The sequence below is a fragment of the Mytilus galloprovincialis genome, chromosome 9, assembly GCF_965363235.1.
Source record: "Mytilus galloprovincialis chromosome 9, xbMytGall1.hap1.1, whole genome shotgun sequence".
Taxonomy (NCBI): domain Eukaryota; kingdom Metazoa; phylum Mollusca; class Bivalvia; order Mytilida; family Mytilidae; genus Mytilus; species Mytilus galloprovincialis.
In genome coordinates this window covers 60,507,654-60,527,604 of record NC_134846.1, presented here as the reverse complement: position 1 = coordinate 60,527,604, position 19,951 = coordinate 60,507,654, and the positions used below count along the sequence as shown (strand labels likewise).

Genomic DNA, 19,951 nt, shown 5'->3' with positions numbered 1-19,951 from the left:
CTTTTATTTTTTAGTAAAATTTATACTAAATTTAAACAACAAGAATATTTAAATTTTAATATTCCTAAATACCTTAAAAAAAAACTCACTAAATTAAGAATAAGTGCACACTCATTAGCAATAGAAACTGGTAGGTATGCAAGACCAAAAATACCATCTAATGAGAGATTTTGTAAATTTTGCACAGGAAAAATTGAAAATGAGATTCATTTCTTGATTGAATGTCCGCAATATAACAAAATTAGATCTAAATATAAAATTAATGATATTAATTCAAATAATTTGGATGAAAATTTTACCAAAATGTTAAATCCTATGTCTGAAAAGAAATTAAAATCTATTTGTATGTATATTGAAGAAGCTCTTGATTTGAGAGACCACCATACCGTTTCATCAGATAATAATCTTTTACAGTAGTTTGTGCATATACATATATATATATATATAAATCTTATATTGTGTGTTTTAAGTAAATATATGAAAATCTAGAATAATACTGAAATATAAGTTTATTGTATCAATATCAGTTTATAATGTATTTGTATACATAGAATTGGCTCATGACTTGTTACATGAATCTTTATTTCATTTATATGTTGTTTTAATATTATAATTGTCTGTATTTGGATCACGCCTCTATTGTGCTCTTTCCAATAAAATATTGAATTGAATTGAATTGAATATTTGAAGATCCCATGAGTTGACGTCTAAATGGTTTATCGATCATATATTGTATGTTTGATAGCGAGGAAACAGTGGCGGATCCAGAAATTTTCATAAGAGGGGGCCCACTGACTGACCTAAAGGGAGGGGCCGCTCCAGTCACGCTTCAGTGATTCTCTATATAAGCAACCAATTTTCCCCCAAAATGGCCCCCCCTCCCCCACCCCCACCCCCACCACACACCTAAATCCGCCTCTGGGAAATATGTAAATGATTCACGATTCTCTTATGAAAATGTTTTGATCTGAACGATTTGAGACTTTTTCAACTGATTTTTATAGATTGCTATACTGTTATATTAAACCACTACACAAGGTTAGGGGTGGGTTGGGGATGTTTAACCACGCCACATTGTATATATGCCTGTCCCAAGTCAGGTGCCTGAAAAATTTAAAATAACATAAGTATCGAACTCCGAGGAAAATTCAAAACGGAAAGTCCCTAATCAAATGGCAAAATCAAAAGCTTAATCACATCAAACGAATGGATAACATATATTCCTGACTTGGTATAGGCACTTTTTTAAGTTTTCATGACTGCAAGGTTGAAGTTGTAGTTACAAGTAATCAATATTTATATAATAAAATATATGCTACTTTGGGGGTATAATTGCCACCGGCGCAAAAAGTAGATCAAATTTTCAGATATTGGGTGACCTACCTTAATATTATCGGTTTAAGTATGATAATAATGCATTACAGTTAGTGTTCAACACTTCCAATATCAACCAAGTGAGCATATATATGTAGGACTTTAAAGTGCGATAGGGATGCTAAAGTACGATGGTCACGCTTAAGTGCGATGGTCTACGCTAAAGTACGATGCCTACACACGCTAAAGTGCGATGGTCTACGCTAAAGTACGATGCCTACACACGCTAAAGTGCGATGGTCCGCGAAAGTATAGACGTAATAAACGTACTATGGATTATGACGTGAACAGTCTTTTATACAAACAAAAATTGAACATGCCGAAAGATTAATGTAGACTATTTGATTAACAACTTTAAAGCAAATGTCCATGACTTACTCAGTTTAAACATGATAAAAGAGGGACGAAAGATACCAAAGGGACAGTCAAACTCACAAATCCAAAACAAACTGACAACGCCATGGCTAAAAATGAAAAAGACAAACAGAAAAACAGAAAAACAATAGTACACATGACACAACATAGAAAACTAAAAAATAAAAAACACGAACCCCATAACTGTGTTTTGTCGGCTGAAGCAAATGTGGGTTGTTTTCGGTGCTAGAAGAAGGACTTTTATCCTGCAGTCGACCATCTTTCTATACAAATACGAAAGTATACGCATAAATATCCTTTATCCTGTTTCTATTTGAAGCTAACGGATACATTGAAATCATTGTTTATGTTGCAGTTTACTTTGCCGTCCCCGTTCAAATATTGATTTTAATGAAAAGTAAAGTCGGTAACAGGTACGTCATGTTTCCATGCGTTAATCATAAATTGTCTGCTGAAAAATTAGAACGAATTTTGTATTTGTAATTTACAATGACGACTTTGAGAGGAGATGTTCACATTAGTGATATACTGTGTGAACGGCAAGCTACACCAATTATCCAAATATGTGATACCGGCCTGAATTTAAAAAAACATATACAGGATACATGTATATAGATTTTGTCACACCTAAATTACTATGTTAGCAATTATTACGTGGTCATTCTTCTTAATTTAAAACAATGATCACTTAAGACTACCGGTAATTATAAAGCCTATCAAATATGTCATAAAACCTTGTACTAGCTTTCGCAAAAAGACTATTTTTTAAATCCGTGTTCTTTAATACTTTAAGCCCTTTTTTAACATTACACTTTTAGTCCATCGCACTTTAGCGTGATTAACCATCGTATTTTAGCGAACAAACAGCCATCGCACTTTAGCGTGATACACCATCGTACTTTAGCGTAGACCATCGCACTTTAGCGTGACCATCGCACTTTAGAGTACCATCGCACTTTAGAGTCCTACATATATATGCTTCTTTTTTAGAGGTCAATGTCTGGGTTATTGTACCCGCGCAACACGTTACTGTAGACTATTAGTTACATAGTGTGCTAGTGACTTAATACGGTATATATGGGGTCAGTAAATTCCATATGGGGTGAGAGCGAAACTCGAATCCCCATATGGAATTTACTGACCCCATATACACCGTATTAAGTCACTAGTGCACTATGTAACGAATTTATCTTACCGACTATCTTAACATGTTGCATTAGTCTAGTGACCTATCATATTGAGCAAGTTTTCAATACCGTAAGCATTAAGAAACTATACTTCCATTGATTATTCGATAACGAATGCCAACAATAACCACTTGTTTGCTTTAAATGTCTTATATGCATTTATTTCAATCATTCATTGTCTGTTGAAACCTTGAAGTTTTTTTCTCAGTACCGTTTTGCTTTTATAAAGGGACGTAACACCTCTAATAACCGTGTATTGAAAAGCCCCGCTCACCTATTTACCTAGTATGGAATATACACGGTTTCCACGAGGTTGCTTTTAACCAATCATATTCCTAGAAATGTATAGGAGGTCAGATAAATTAAAATACCCGTCTGTCTAGTCTTGAAGGCGCTACCACGAGTAGAATTCATATAAATTACCACGATTACAAATTCCCGGACTGACCACTGGAAGCACATCAAATTGTACTGTGACGTGTAATTCGGGATATATTTTTATAGGTTTTAAAAACACAAAATGTTTTGTACAAAATTTTTTAATTGAAGATATTGGGATTCAAAAATAAGCGAAAGTAGATTTTTTTCAGTCAAAACTATAGATTTAGTGTCACTGAACACCAGTTCTATGCATCGGTTTTATACTATTGTATATATTTTTATGTTTTTTTTTTATTTATTTTTTTCAGGATCATGGTTGAAACCTCTAGCCATCGGAACAGCTTGCCTTGTTGGTGGTGCAGTACTTGCTCCGATCGCTGTTCCTGCAGCTTTAGGGGCTATAGGTTTTACAAGTGGTGGTGTGGCAGGAGGGTCCATAGCTGCTGCAATGATGTCATCAGTAGGTAATGTGGCTGCCGGAAGTGCCATTGCTACCATGCAGTCTATTGGAGCCGCTGGATTAGGAGCAGCTGGGACAGCTGTCAGTGCCGGTGTTTCTGGCGTTGCGGGTGTTGCAGCTGCTAAGGCTGCAGGTGTAGGAAAAAGGAAAGAAGAAAGTCAGAAATGTTGCTGCAAAACTGAACATACCTGTAAAACTTGCCAACACTGTAGATGTAAACATGGATCGGGTTTTGGTTCTGCTCAGGCACCAAAAAAGACAAACCAAAATAAAAACATTAATTGAAGCATGTCAACTTAGATTATTGTGTTTGTGTTTATATTGTTAAATTTAATTTATTAAATTGAAGTCAAAAGTGAATCTCTTTTAGAACGCTTGTTACTAATTAGATATAAGAAGATGTGGTATGAGTGCCAATGAGACAACTCTCCATCCAAGTCACAAGTACAATTTGTAAAAGTAAAAAACTATAGGTCAAAGTACGGTCTTCAACATGGAGCCTTGGTACACATCGAACAGCAAGATATAAATGGTTTAAAAAGTGACTAGTGTAAAAGCAGTCAAACAGGAAAACAAACGGTTTAATCTAGAGTAAAAAACGAGAAACGAGAGACACTTATGAACCACATCAACAAACGACAACCACAAAATTTATTTTCTAAAATCTACAAATATTTAAATCCATACTAGTATTACAATTTGTCATTCATCATCTAGTTATTACAGTATTTTTTATTTGCGAGGTATATCACAACACTTATGAATCAAAGTCAACGTTCTCTTTTTATCCCTATGAATTATACAAGCTGATGTACCTACTAAAGGTTCTGCCCATGTTTTTTGTGATATTTATCCCAATCTCAGGAATCTAACACCTAACACATATATTTATTGATTGATTGGTGTTTAACGCCACTGCTAGCACTGATGTGATATTTCGTGGCAGTCAGTTTTTATTGGTTGAGGTAGCCGGTGTGCCCACAGATAACCACGGACCATCGTCACAATAGATAAAGCCCCAAACAACATCGTTTTTGTGTGTAAAACTCATTACAGTAACTGCTTGATAAACGAATTAGGTATTGACAATTTACTTGGAAACCCAACATATACCCTCACGACACTTACCAAAGAGGAAACCCTAAATAATCATAGGTCTGTTCTATGTTCCTTTGGAATTTCTACCAAAGATGATGAACTGGATCTTCCATCACTGTATTGGATACCTAAACTGCATAAGTGTCCTTACAAACAACGGTATATTGCTGGGTCTTCCAAGTGCTCCACAAAACCTCTTTCTAAATTATTAACATCTATTTTATCAGCAATCAAAGACGGGCTTCAATGTTATTTAGAAACTGCATATTCTAGAGGTGGCGTGAATCAGAGATCTTTTTTTAGAGTACATACATCTAACTCTCTTTCATCTTGTAATAGTATTAAAACATTTGACTTTTCTACACTTTATACAAGTATTCCTCATTCGAAACTAAAAGACAAATTGAAAGAGTTGGTATTGCTTTGTTTCATTAAAAAGAATGGCCAACGAAGAAACAAGTATCTAGTCTTAGGAAGGGATAATCCTACTTTGTAAAGGATCACTCTGATTCAAACACAAAATTCTCTGAAACTGACATTATCAAGAAGCTTGATTTCTTGATTGACAACATATTTGTTACGTTCGAACCACGTGATTTCAACAGACTATCGGCATTCCAATGGGAACGAATTGTGCCCCTCTTCTTGTCGACTTGTTTCTTTATTATTATGAGGGTGACTTCTTAGGAAGAAAGATAAGAAGTTAGCAATATCCTTTAACCCTACTTTCCGCTATAAAGATGATGTTCTTTCACTAAATAATTCAAAATTTTGGTGACTACGTCGAATGCATCTATTCAATTGAATTTTGATAGATAAAGGATACAACAGATACAGTTAAGTCGGCCTCATATCTTGACTTACATCTATAAATTGACAATAAGGGTCGATTGAAAACAAAACTTTACGACAGAAGAGATGATTTTGGCTTTCCAATTGTGAACTTTCCATTTCTAAGTAGCAACATTCCAGCAGCACCAGCATACGGTGTATATATCTCCCAATTGATACGATATTCCCGTGCTTGCATTTCCTATCATGATTTTCTTGATATAGGGTTTAATCAAAAATATAGTTAAAGTGCGTTTCTTGATTTAGGAATTTAACCCTTGCTGTACTTTTACGCACCTGTCCCAAGTCCGGAGCCCTGTTGTTCAGTGTTTGTTGTGTGTTGGTGTGGTTCATAACTGTTTCTCGTTTTTTATAAAGACTAGACCGTTTGGTATTCTGTTTCAATTGTTTCACACTAGTGATTTTAGGGCCCTTAAAAGTTCGATGTGAGTAAATGCCCCCATGTTGAAGTCCGTACTTTGACCTATCATTGGTAACTTTTAATATATTGCGACTTGGGTGGGTAGTTGTCTCATTGGCTACCATACTACATTTCTTCTCATTTATAGTATTAGTCATCAAGGGGAAAAAAATCTTGAATAAAATTTCAAAATTAAATTATCGATATAAGGTACGTTTATTTGTCTTTCTTATTTCTATATTGTTTATGTAGGGTGTTAATTCAGTAGCAGAGGGCGTGTGTAATTTTCGGGTTATCCTTCACTTTAAATTTTCTACAAATAACCCGGCAGTGTCGTTTTTCGTCATTTAGCCATGCAGGGTATATGGTTCGTCTGAATAACTCTTACAATTTTCAAGCTAGAATTTTTATATAATCCAGGGTTTTGTATATAGAAAGAGGTTGTGCAAAATTTATAGAATTCAGTGTTTTCAATACATGTATGAATGACCGCCATCCAAATTTACATTTCAACATTTTCCCTTGACTGGTTCTTTCGTCATCAGATAAAGAGAGCCAAAAGATATTAAGGACTTTCAAACTCATAAGTTTCTGACAGAAAATCTGAAAGTCTAGTTTGTTCCTATTATTGTAAACTGTAACACCTATATGATCAGAAGGAATCTAAAAGAGTAGCTAAATCCTCATTATGTCTTCTCGACTAAGAAAGTTCTATTAAACTGATAAAGGTTGTATGTGAGATATAATAATTAACAATTCTTTTAAATCTCTTTTGATGTGTCAAGTTTTATTGAATGCCATGACTATTTCATTTTTCATTTTTTTATGAATTTATTTTAGATTTTAATTTGTATTACCGGTATACATGTACATGTAGCGGTTTCAACGTATCGCATACGACATCTTGGTTGTGCTTCAAATGTAAATAAAATCATATAAACAATCATAATTTACTATAACAACAACAAAAAATGAGCCAAAGTTTTATTCAAATCCTGAAAAAGGAAAAAAATTTACAGATAGTAGAAGATTAAAGAATGAAGTATAAAAACGTGTTTCTGTATAAGATCCATAGATTATGCCTCATTGCACAAAAAATACAGACAAGTATAATTCATTAAGAACTGGAAAATAACTTCATACATTGTACCTGAAACCATTACAGCAGAATGCATCTAGTATGTAATTATATGTAATATCTTTGGTTAACTTACTTGCTATCTGAACCGATAAGTCATTATTATATTAGGTAAACTACCCTCCTTTTAGTGTAGACTAGTCTGACAGATAACCAAATCTATCTGTCCGTAGGACTAGACTACTCCGAAAGGAAGGAAGTTTACCTAACCTAATACTAAACTTCACGATTTTAATAATAAGCAAGCTAACCAAAACTTATACCTTTACCTACACACTCGATGCATTCAGCTGTAAAATAAAATTATTGCTTGTACATGTGACTTATTTATCTTTTGTCATCGTATGACAATTGAAATAAGAATACAAAATAAACCTCACAAATATTTGCGTTATAAATTCATGTTGTATTTATAATTTGAACAATAAAGATAGCTACGTATTTTAAAAGAATTAGTTAGAAAAAATCTTCATAAATATTAGTGATAGACTCCTTCCAACAAAATAAAATAATTGACTTTTGTTTCTTTTAATATATTTTAAATGTGAATAAAAAGATGGGGTATGAGTGGGCCAATGAGACAACTCTCCACCCAAGTCACAATGTATAAAAAGTTAACAATTATAGGTCAAATACGGTAGGTTTATTTTTCGCTATACAAGAATTGAGAAAACAACAAAACTAAATATTGTACAGAAAAATCTTAATCTATTCGAATACTTAATAGAATAAATCTTCTGTTACATAATTTGTTTTTACAATTTTGGAATTATAAAAATTAAGTTTCATTTAGACAGAGAAAAAAAAACAAATCATAACAAAAGTGAAATATAAACATAAAAAGATGTCTTGACTTGTCTGAAATTATTCATTTACAATGAGAACAGAGCCATATTTACATAGCTATCATTAAACTACAGGTTTTAAGAAGATTTATGCTTTTAATAACATTGCATATTTTTCATACGTTTATCGTTTATTGACAAAACATTTTTTATCTGTAAAATAACTGCATTTATGTTTTTTTACTTTTTGTTGAAAAGTTATATACCTCCCCTTACCCTCCTTAACACTTTGAAATCTTTGATTACCCCAAAAATCAAATTTGCTCAAAATGGAGCATTGTCGAAGGTCACATGAATATATAAAGTTTCTCTTATGTCTGAACCATAGTCATCTTTTCATACTTTAGACTGCGCACTGAAGGTGGATCATACATAGGTAAATCGGCTCCCTTCCGTTTACCATAGGCATTCTTATCAAACAACTCATCCAGCCGTTCTTTCTCCATGTAAATGTGCGATATCGAGTGTAGCAGACGATCAATCTGGTCGGGGAACAGTTCAGTCGGACCACGTGTGTCTGCTGCATGTACGCTGTTTGGCTTAAGAACGTTTTTGTCGGGAGTTCCAACTCCGGTCCATAGTTTAAGTCTGCCTAACATAAACTGGACGATTTCATAGTCGTTATTCTGCTTGTTTGCGTCGATTCGAACGGCAGAAAAAGACTGGTTCAAGATGGAGAGGAACATGTTGACAACAATAAACGTAATCACAACGACATACAAGAAGAGGAAAACTTGTGTTAAGACAGGTTGGGCATTGGACATGGCATAGATATCGAATTTACCCATCATCATTACGACACCGGATTCGCAAGATGTTACAAAAGTTTTGAAGGACTTGATGTTTGCCACATAAATCATATAGAATAGTTGAATAAATGCCAAGAAAACAATATTGAAGATGACACTAAAGTGAAGAAGATCTCTTGCAGATGCTTTAATTGTTGAGGCCAAAAGACAGATTTTCTTGTTAAATCTAAGTAATTTCAGGAATTTCAAAGTTGCAAAGAAAGCCAACCAACCAACTATATAGGAAAATATCTCACTCCAATACCCTACATATTGAAATTTCATATACTCATTTCCATGACTAACTTTAAATCGTTCTGTCAACTTGTTGGTTTCAAACATTCGATAGAAATAGATAACAACTGCGGTAACTGACATTGCACAAATTCCCAACTCTACCAAATTCCAAAATTCCTTAAAATAAGATAGTTTCTGCTTGTATATGTTCCGAGCTTCAGCAAAAATAAAGTACACGGTGAATAAAAGATATGAAAACTCACATGCCAATACAAACAACATAGCAGAGTTCATATAGGGAAATAAATTGACTGGCTCAAATCGATACGATGGAACTATACCCTGACTTGGACGGAATTCTGCGAGCATAGTTGATACTGCGAACAAGTTTATACCAGGATTATATACCGTGAACTCTACGAACACTGCTCGCGTGTATCGATCAATCCAACCTTCTTCTTGTAATTCTATCATTTTATTTCTGAGAGTTGATACGTTTCCACGTAACCTGACAACATATCCACCACCGCTATACATGGATACCTCACCCCAGTACGGATATCCCTCAAGTTCATTAGCAGTTGTATATCTATATTCTTCTCTGGAATAATTTCCCGTCAATGGTTTCCATCCCGGTTCGTAGCTGTTTTCGTCCTGGTTATGTACACTGTACTCGTCGTTACATTCGTGTATTATACCTACAACTTGGTCCGGAACTTTGCAAGATCCTGAAATATATCAAGAAAAAAACATCTTATTTAATTCTGGTAAATATACTGGTGTGCAGAAAACTCTGAAACGTAATTATGAATAATAGAGAAAATGTCATTGTTGCAATTTTATCTGGTTGGCTGTTATACTTATATTTTTGAAATAGTATAATGCCCGATTAACAACCCAATGGAATATTACAATAAAATATTTTTTTGGAATTGGAATCGCTTACGAAAATTAAACCAAATAAATTTAAAAAGTTTGCTGAAAATGATAGTTACCCCTTGTTACTCTCAGTTGTCTCATGGTTGCGTATCCCATAATCCTAGATTGTTTGTCGTTGATGTAACCACGCAAGAACAGGGGCTGTTCATCATTATAGTAATTGAGTGCTCTAAGTCCATTTCCCATTCCTGATTTAGCCCAAGACCAAAAGTCATCCTGGTTCTTAGCCTGGAAAGGTTGCATGTATGTTAATATTATGAATATTTATTCACTTATACAGCAAAATTAAATTTCATCTACTTTCTATATAGTATTAAACGCTAGCTAGGTTTGAAAGATGTGTTTACTATAAATCATTATGAAACAGTTCAGGAACATTAGATGAGTCAAAGACTTTATGGGAAAAGTCTTTGACTGAAATGAAGTCTCGTCACTAATAACTGGAACTGTATATGTATTTTATTATACGGACAGTAATCTAACTTTCAACATTTGTTTCTTTTTTTTAATATTCCGTATGAAAAATCCAGAGAATTCTTTTTCTTGGCAGTTTTATTAAGAAGGGATATAGTTACGAGACTGTTGTCAGGTCATTAAAGATTGCATATTTTGGCGTTAATATTGATTCGCTTATAGGGTCTTTGCATCGGAACTAAACACATTTATTCAAAAACCAGTTGTTGGCATGACACGGGTTATGTTCTTCTCATATATGTTATGATGGTATGATACTAAACCCCTAACGGGAAGGATAGTGCCTGATGTTCATATGATGAAATCATAATCTTTCAGTCAGTTTAATTGAAGTCTGGAGCTGGCATGTCAGTTAACTGCTAGTAGTCTGTTGTTATTTATGTATTATTGTCATTTTGTTTATTTTCTTTGGTTACATCTTCTGACATCAGACTCGGACTTCTCTTGAACTGAATTTTAATGAGCGTATTGTTATGCGTTTACTTTTCTACATTGGCTAGAGGTATAGGGGGAGGGTTGAGATCTCACAAACATGTTTAACCCCGCCGCATTTTTGCGCCTGTCCCAAGTCAGGAGCCTCTGGCCTTTGTTGGTCTTGTATTATTTTAATTTTAGTTTCTTGTGTACAATTTGGAAATTAGTATGGCGTTCATTATCACTGAACTACTATATATTTGTTTAGGGGCCAGTTGAAGGAAGCCTCCGGGTGCGGGAATTTCTCGCTACATTGAAGACCTGTTGGTGACCTTCTGCTGTTGTTTTTTTCTATGGTCGGGTTGTTGTCTCTTTGGCACATTCCCCATTTCCATTCTCAATTTTATTTGTTCAAATGTTGTTTCACAAAAATAGTCACAGGGACCTATCTTAAGGAATTACATTATCTATTGGTAATAAACTGATAGATATGATGTCTTAAAAATATGTATGTCAGATGTGCGATTCGTTTACAAAAGATTCAGCAGTGACGCACGAATGGTACCAAAAATCCATATAAGAACATGTTTGTTCTTTTAATTTCAAAAGCAAAAAATCAATAAAACAAATGAAATAAACAGTTGTATGGTAAATTCTTACCTTCATAAACCAATGATTTGTATCATTTGTAACTATGAACACTTGTTCCATGCTGGTTTTATATGTATACATAAGCTCAGATCGGTTCCTGTAGCTGATGACCATAAGAATCCACAAGAAAAAGGAATAAAACACGAGTTCCCTGACAACCGACCACATCTTGATTTCCTTTAACCTCACTTGTCGAGCTTTTTCTACCAATACCGGGTCTGGTGGTGCATATGCTGCTCTTTTTGGTCTTGTAGCTGAGAATACTTGAAAGTAAAAGGAAAATCATTTGAACAAGACATATATAATACTGGATATGGTGGTTCAAGAATATCATTTAGGTACAGCGTAAAATGTAAATAAACTTTGCGTCTATGTGTTCAATAACGACATTGTTTTACATTTGGTGCATAATAATAATATAGCTATTGTACTTTTTCCGTCAGATTATCAGTCAGCATTTGTTTTAGAAAAATAGGAAAACGATGTGTTGTGATTAAATTATTCTGTTATTTGCATGCAAACAAAGGTATCTGAAATTACCAGTTGTATCAAACATCTCCATCTTACAAACTCTTTTAGTGATTCAAACACTCGGACAGAGACATACAGGAAAAAATAAAGATTAGATTGACGCTAAAAGATTACTTTTATTGATAGACAATAGGCAAAAAAAGAACGAACTCATCAAATTTCCTTCGGTATGATCAGATTTATGTTTTCATGTGTAGAACTAATTCATCGCATCCAACTACAAAATGGTTAACTTTTGTTAGTGTTAACTTATTTAAACACTACACTTATATATAGGTATTACTTGAACTAGCTAAATAAACAGACAAAAAATCCTTATTAAAGAATAAATCGTAGATTTTGAATCTGATATTACGAATTGATACAATGTTTTAAATTTTTAAGCATACTTGAGTCCTCATGAAGAAGTGGATCGTCTGCAGATATGTGTGGTTTTTCTTCATCGTCTTCTTCCTCGTCATCGTCGGCTCCTGGATTTTTCACAAGTAGGGACAACACTATCGCAGTCAGGAACACCTTTATAAGAGAACACAATATTTATTAAATGTATTAAAACTATATACAAGTCATGTATATAAGACATACATTAGTGCTATCAAACTAATGTAAGGGTCATTGAAGACTTAACAAATATGATATCTAAATATCACAAAAAGTTTAATAAAATGAACCTAAGTCAATTAAAAAGTAGAAGAGTATTAAAAATAAAACGCATATATATTTCACGAACATTCTTCATATTATTTGGGATTATAGGGGGAGTATTGAACTCTAAATAAAAGTATCTCGTCATTTCCTAGCCTAAGTCTGTAATCTCACGAGTAACAAAACTTGGAATACTTACATCCTGTATTTATGTCTATGTTTTTGTTATTTTCTTATTTAGTTAAAAGCCAACAAACGTAAGTTTAATTACCTTTATTGGCTGTGTTACAAAAATTGAGGAGATGAATGATATCAACATTGATGTGATCCATTTCTGACACTTCACGTCTTGGAACTGGATACCATAGAAAATTACGAATGCCCCGGATACTAAAGTGGCACTCCATAAAAGTATCCATCCAAATATAACAAAATACCAAGGTAAGTCCATCTTCTTCTTCCTCTTCTTTCCTGATGGTTTATTTGCCAAGTCGCCTACCGATAATGATGTGTAACCACGTGACATTGATGTATCCGGACGATTTTTCTGCTCCAGTAGAATTGATGGTGTCAATGTACCTTCTCTGGTGTTTTCGAGTGTTGGGTTAACATCTGTCATGGATGTGGCTCGCTTAGTAGTGTTGTTGAGAGCAGTTTGCACCCGAGATGGTCGTTTGTTTTTCGGACGTGATTTTCTAAACAATGTTATGATTAAGAACGTTACAGGAAAGACTATGAGATTACTAAGAACTCCAATATATATCTGAAAATATATGTTTATTATATTTATAAATTTGTTTAGTAATCATTTACCCACTCGCGTACTGTTGGTTATATTAAAAATATATTTGCCAATTTCCAATCCTAAATTACTGAATATTTCTAATTATTGTAAAATAAAGTTCTGCGTTTATTTTATGGATTTAATATTTTAAAAGATGAATTAATTCTGAATAAAATACATGAAAGTCAAAGTTGTCCATCTGAAAAGATCAGGCAAGTAATGAACAAAAGCATGTCCAGGAATTAGACCACCTTACGTGCGCTTCAATCAATTGACAAATGAGTGAAGAAAGAGGTTAATTACCTGTTCTGGTGAAAGTGCAAATGGTCCAAACGTGTATGTCTTTGCACCTTCATCTTTCTCATAAAACATGGCATTGGTTAACATTGACAGGTAAAGTAAACATAAGCAACAAGATACACGCTGCACACGAGTGAATCTGCTTTGTGGAGGACGAGCAACTACAGAGAACCAGAGGTGACCATCACTTAAACTTTTAGTTGTTTTCTCCGTAAACAAGTGGCTGAATTCCGTCATTTGTTCCTTTCCAGCAACAGGTATGACTCTATCGATCTGCATTAAAATGACATAAATACATGATTGTGATGCATTATACTTGAAGAATAAAATTACTGATTTTACAAATAAGCGCAGTTCTTAAAACATGTTGAAAGTCCAAGAAGTTAATTGAATGATTATTATTTTGTTCTCCTTTTTAAAAAATATGATTTGACTTTTTTATACAAAGTAATTTAAACACCTGTCCATCATCTTCTTCTACCGCAAACCATCTGTTGCTTATAAAAATAAACTTTTCGTCAGTCTGTACATCTCTTATCACCACGCTTCTAAGGTACCAGGACGCCATTGTTCCTTTACCCGAGTTGTCATGCCAAATGTGTAGGTAGTTCAGGGCACCTAGAGGTCTGTAAAGTATATAAATTGTTAAAGTAATCAATGAACTATATACATGTTTTAAAATAATTAGAAGGATGTTTCCGCTCAAGCTTGCTGGTCAAACGAAAATGGGAAGGATGGAAAGACAGAAAGTCAGAAAAAAACAGAAAAACGGAAGGCCGGATGGTCAAGGGTAACACGTAATGCCCTCTTTGCCATGCGCAGGGGTCATAGAAATATGAAAGTCTATTGTCTTTGAAAATAAACTGCATGGTAACGAAACGCCAAATACACAACTATCCAATATCTTATAAAAGAGTAGTTTAAACTTGTACCAACCAGTTGAGGTTGTTAGATGTAAGCAGTTGTATTTATCAAACATAAACAACTTTCGCTCAACAAGGCTTAGACAAAAACGAATTGATTGACTGTAAATACCACACTCCAACAAATGAATCTTATAACAAACAATTGGTGTTAGTTATGTCCCTCCAATGGGATGAAAATATGTATCACGTTATGTTAGATTGTCCTTCTTTCATGATCGGTGATCTCGGTTACTTGTTTTGTAAGGACTCAGAATGGATTATGGTTTCGACACAATTGGGAAAAATATCTTACAGACGTAATATGAATGAACATTTATTTTGCTTCATAAAATTTCAAATTCATGATATCACAAACTGTGTACATGCAAACCTTTTTAGTTTAAAGGTTTTAGTTTTTATGTATTTTTATGGACGACTTATACATTTTATGATAATACACATATATAAACTGCAATATACTTTTACGAAATAATCAATGTATTTTATTATTTTATTGTTAATAAAATATTTATGAAATAATTCTTAAATTCTGTTGTCACTGCTCGTTTTAACATAGATAGGCATTATATTGGTCAATTTTTTCTTATCGAGCGTTAGCGAGGCGTAAAATGTTGACATATATAATGCCTGTCCATGTTAAAATGAGCATAGAGAATGGCTTGAATGAAAAATGTGTCACCTTGGTGCAGACATCAGGAAACCATCGACAGTTCCTCGTCTTAGAACCTTTCTCTTAGAATCTGATAATGTTCTTACGTCTGTTTCATCGTCTTCTCCACTCAAAATGAACTGAACCTACAAATAAAGGCAACAGTAGTATACTGGTGTTCAAAATTCATAAATCGATGGAGAGAAACCAAATCTTGGTTAAAAACTAAAACAGAGGGAAACACATCAACTATAAGAGGAAAACAAAGGAACAACAGGAATACTGAAAGGCAACAAAAACAAACGTCAACATACATAGAAACGGACTAATTTATATAACAACTGCCATATTCAAATTGTCAAGGTCAATACTCAACTTTTATTTCCTACTCAAAACATACATGTGCAAATTCATTATTACCTCAAATGGAATTTGTTTATTAAAAAATACAAATACTTATTTCTGATAGTAAATTCAAGCTTCAGTTTTGTGTTTCTTTTAATATTTTACCTTTGAATCAGTTCCCGCTTTTCTTCTCATCCCTGTAACAACTACTATTTCGTAGAAGTATTTGTCCTTTTTGTCATTATCCACTAAAGGTGTTAGTCCAAGCTGTAAGAAATCAAATAGCTATTTTACTTTCTTTAAAACATTGCAAAAAACAGATAATCGGCACAGTAAGAACATTCGCGTTTATTGTTTATCTTTACAAGTGAAATACCAGGCTACCTTAAAATATTTTACAAATAGAAAAAAACATTAGTTTTCTGAGAGTTAAACCAAGTTCCAATTATTTGAAAATAAGGGATTCCTAATTCAGAAGTTTTGAATGAACTTGAAAAATATAAACCCAAACAAAAAAAAAAATCATAGCTACTACCAACGTTAAGAACAATTTTTTGAAGTTATCAAAACTGATGCCGCTACAAATCAATTTTATAATTTACCTTTTCAATATCTTTTTTATCCTCCCTTCTTGCCCATATTACAACAACCAAATACAACACAGATATAACAATCATTGTGATGTACAAAGTAGGATTTTTCAGGAAGTCTGCATTACTAAAGACAAAGTTCCAGTCTATTGTATTTGGTGTTACAACCCAACCACCAGCGAATGTTGTTAAATGGGTACACAAACAGTGCGTAAGCGATGTGTCTGTTTTCGGTCCAACCTTAAATTAAAAAGTTACACAAATTACTTATCGATGATTGAATGGACCATCTATGTTATGTATGTCCAAAGAAATGGATCTAAATAAATAACAACAGAAACTTAATGAGAAAACAACAAAACTGATGAAAACAGTAACGTGTTTATAGAATGGTTATAATATGCTTTATTAAAAATAGAACCAATTCAGCATTCCACTATTATCAGATAATTGGTGTAATCATCCTCGGTTTCTTTGCTGTTGGAATAATTGTGTTTTAATAAATTTGTAGCTATGGTTTTTATTGTTGACGAAAAGGCACTGTTAAAATGAGATAAGTTATTCGATCTTTAAATAAGCATGACATATTCTTGTGCCGAGTGCGGCAAAATCAAACGGTTTGGTATTGTTGCACAACTTTCAATACTTGAGATTGACAATTTCATGATTTAAAAGTTTAACATTATCCGAGTCTAGTTGGTTATTATACCTTATCACGAGCAATTTTTTTTACGAACTGGGTCATCAATGTTCTTCATTTTGATACTTTGTTTGATCTTTTAACTGTTTATATATTTAAGCGCCTCTGATGATTTTTTGTACACGACATGCGAGTCTGGTGTAAAGAATTATCAGCAAGTATTTTTTAGACATTTTTTTATCTAATAAAATAAAGGACAGTAGTTTAAATCTTTGGTGTTTAGTGAAACACTACTTATATATCAATCTATACAAGGAGTTTTGTGGAGTTTAAGGATCCAGTGCAAAGAAGTGTGATACGCATAGTCCTTAGTGATGTTAGTAGCAAGATAATGGTCAGAATTTATTTTCTATGTACAGATAAGTTATGTTATCTAATTAATGCGCGCATTTTAAAGTTTCTCTAGTGAATTGATATGATTAGCAACGGGTTGTGTTTATAAATTTAATTGTATATTATTTTATTATTCAGTATTTGTATATATTTTCTGTAACAAATTGTTGCTTTTAAAGACAATGTGATAAGTACTTACATTACATCCATCGGTTTGCCACCTCTTGTTTGTTACACTGTAGTAGTTACAAGATGCTGAGAACGTTGTTATTGTGTAGTTGGTTGTAAAATAATTGTCTGCTTTAGGGAACGATGTTGGTATTAGATCATTTGAACGGTATCTTTCAAGTTCATAAGGTCGCACTTCTCGGACCCCTATATAAACTTTTCCTTTATAACCATTTATTTCATCGCTACTTATAAAGCATTCGTTTGTTAATGAGCCATCAGCCACTAAAAAAAGAAACGGTAAATAACTTTAAAATTATGTTTATCTCAATCTATAGTTATCTCTTGGTGACACTTTGTATCTGGTCCTGGTATATTTCGGCACTTTTTCTTATAACTAAATCAAGTATATTATTTAATGATGACGCTAAATGTCTAATTTTCTTACGTTTCTAGTATTTGTCTCTGATAAAAGGTACATCTTCTTTAGGAGAAGAATTGCTCGATAATTTCAACCATCCGTACTTGGTTAACAGTCAAGTCAAGGAATAACACCGATTATGGTATTTAAACGGAAAAATATGGAGCTTTTGTATTTTAAAAAAACAAACAACGTAAATTGCAGTTTCTTTAATAAAATTAGCAACCTCTCCCTAAAAAAAAACAAATGCAAGCTTCGTTTCAATCTAAAGTTACATATAACAACATGGCACGTACCTGAAGCTGCCCCAGTCGAAGGTCCTACTAGACAGGTGAAATCAAATTCTCTTGACGTTATATTCGGAAAAGCTCCAAGACGAATAACTAATGAAAACTGTGCGGAAGTGTCTTCTATATTTAATGTAATATGAAGGGAACCTCTATCAAGCGTTATCTCTGTTGTATGGTAATAGAAAAACTCCCAGTTTCTATCCGGAATGTACGGCGCCACATACTCTGGGGTTGGTTTTGGCATCAGACGGTCCAGTGGGATATACAGTTCAATAGGATTAACATCTGGACTCAGATTTACTCCTATAGTAGATCCTGCGTCATCGTAGAAATCTATACTTATTGAACCACTGCGAGGAGAAATCTGAGAAGATGTTTCCGTATCCTGGTAAGGTGCATAAGTGGTGAATTTAGTCTGTTGATACAAAAAAAACTTTGAAAATTATATAGTAATTGTGATATAATAATGCTTGAAAACATTTTTATTCGAAATATATCAATATTCAGGAAAGTACATATTGCATCTTGACCATATCTGTACTATTAGGGGTATAGTTAATATACGAATTTTAATTCAAAATATAAGATTAATTTCGAAAATGCCTACCAACTTAATATACGAATTTTAATTCAAAATATAAGATTAATTTCGAAAATGCCTACCAGCTTGATACTTAAATAAAGGCAACAGTAGTATACCGCTAATCAAATGTTTTAAATCGATTGAGAGAAAACAAATCCGGGTTACAAACTCAAACCGAAGGAATCATATCAACTTTAAGAAAAACTAACGCCTATATAAAATAGTTATCAAAGGTGCCAGGATTATAATAATTTAATACGCCAGACGCGCGTTTCGTCTACATAAGACTCATAAAGGATTTTTTTTTATCCAGGCATAGATTACCTTAGCCGTATTTGGCACAATTGTTTGGAATTTTGGAACCTCAATGCTCTTCAACTTTATACTTGTTTGGCTTCATAAATATTTTGATATGACCATCACTGGTGAGTCTTATGTAGACGAAACGCGCTTCTGGCGTACTAAATTATAATCCTTGTACCTTAGATAACTATTTACACCATTGGGTCGATGCCGCAGATAGTGGACGTTTTTTCCCCGATGGTATCACCAGCCCAGTAGTCAACACTTCGGTGTTGACATAAATATCAATAATGTGGTCATTTTTATGAATTTGTGTAGTTGGTTGTAAAATAATTGTCTGCTTTAGGGAACGGTGTTGGTATTAGATCATTTGAACGGTATCTTTCAAGTTCATAAATATTTTGATATGACCGTCACTGATGAGTCTTATGTAGACGAAAAGCGCGTCTGGCGTACTAAATTATAATCCTGGTACCTTTGATAACTACTTTAACACAATGGCTTGATTTTCTGACAGTTATGTGTATACCATGATGTTCAATAATTTTATAACGGAGATACTAGAAGTATAACAATGACAAATAAAATATGATAAGAATGTCATTATTTCAAGAAGAATAAAACAATTTTGTTTGCATATCCCTTCTAAAACCAAACAATAATGTGTCCATAGTGCATGGCTGCCCAATCGTACTAGTATTTTCTATGTTCAGTGGACCGTGGAATTGGGATCAAAACTCTTAATTTGGCATTAAAAGTAGAAAGATCAT

General features: G+C 33.4%; 2 protein-coding genes across 5 annotated transcripts in view; one reads left to right on the top strand and one right to left on the bottom strand.

Annotated features, from left to right (window-relative positions):
• LOC143045496 (uncharacterized) overlaps positions 1 to 4,137 on the top strand; it is a 38,396-nt gene extending 34,259 nt beyond the window's left edge. For both annotated transcript variants that reach the window (XM_076218051.1, XM_076218050.1), the window contains exon 3: positions 3,626 to 4,137. In XM_076218051.1, the coding sequence (XP_076074166.1) occupies positions 3,626 to 4,062 (437 nt within the window). In that variant the 3' untranslated portion in view covers positions 4,063 to 4,137. The remainder of the gene's footprint in view (positions 1 to 3,625) is intronic.
• A 2,960-nt stretch (positions 4,138 to 7,097) lies between these two features.
• The window catches only part of LOC143045495 (polycystin-1-like), a 43,825-nt gene continuing 30,971 nt past the window's right edge, over positions 7,098 to 19,951 (bottom strand). For all 3 annotated transcript variants that reach the window (XM_076218044.1, XM_076218046.1, XM_076218045.1), the window contains exons 26-37: positions 18,302 to 18,710; positions 17,616 to 17,869; positions 16,396 to 16,623; positions 15,959 to 16,060; positions 15,479 to 15,594; positions 14,334 to 14,499; positions 13,877 to 14,146; positions 13,061 to 13,552; positions 12,534 to 12,660; positions 11,623 to 11,876; positions 10,131 to 10,302; positions 7,098 to 9,863 (exon numbers count right to left, since the gene is read on the bottom strand). In XM_076218044.1, the coding sequence (XP_076074159.1) occupies positions 8,422 to 9,863; positions 10,131 to 10,302; positions 11,623 to 11,876; positions 12,534 to 12,660; positions 13,061 to 13,552; positions 13,877 to 14,146; positions 14,334 to 14,499; positions 15,479 to 15,594; positions 15,959 to 16,060; positions 16,396 to 16,623; positions 17,616 to 17,869; positions 18,302 to 18,710 (4,032 nt within the window). In that variant the 3' untranslated portion in view covers positions 7,098 to 8,421. The remainder of the gene's footprint in view (positions 9,864 to 10,130; positions 10,303 to 11,622; positions 11,877 to 12,533; positions 12,661 to 13,060; positions 13,553 to 13,876; positions 14,147 to 14,333; positions 14,500 to 15,478; positions 15,595 to 15,958; positions 16,061 to 16,395; positions 16,624 to 17,615; positions 17,870 to 18,301; positions 18,711 to 19,951) is intronic.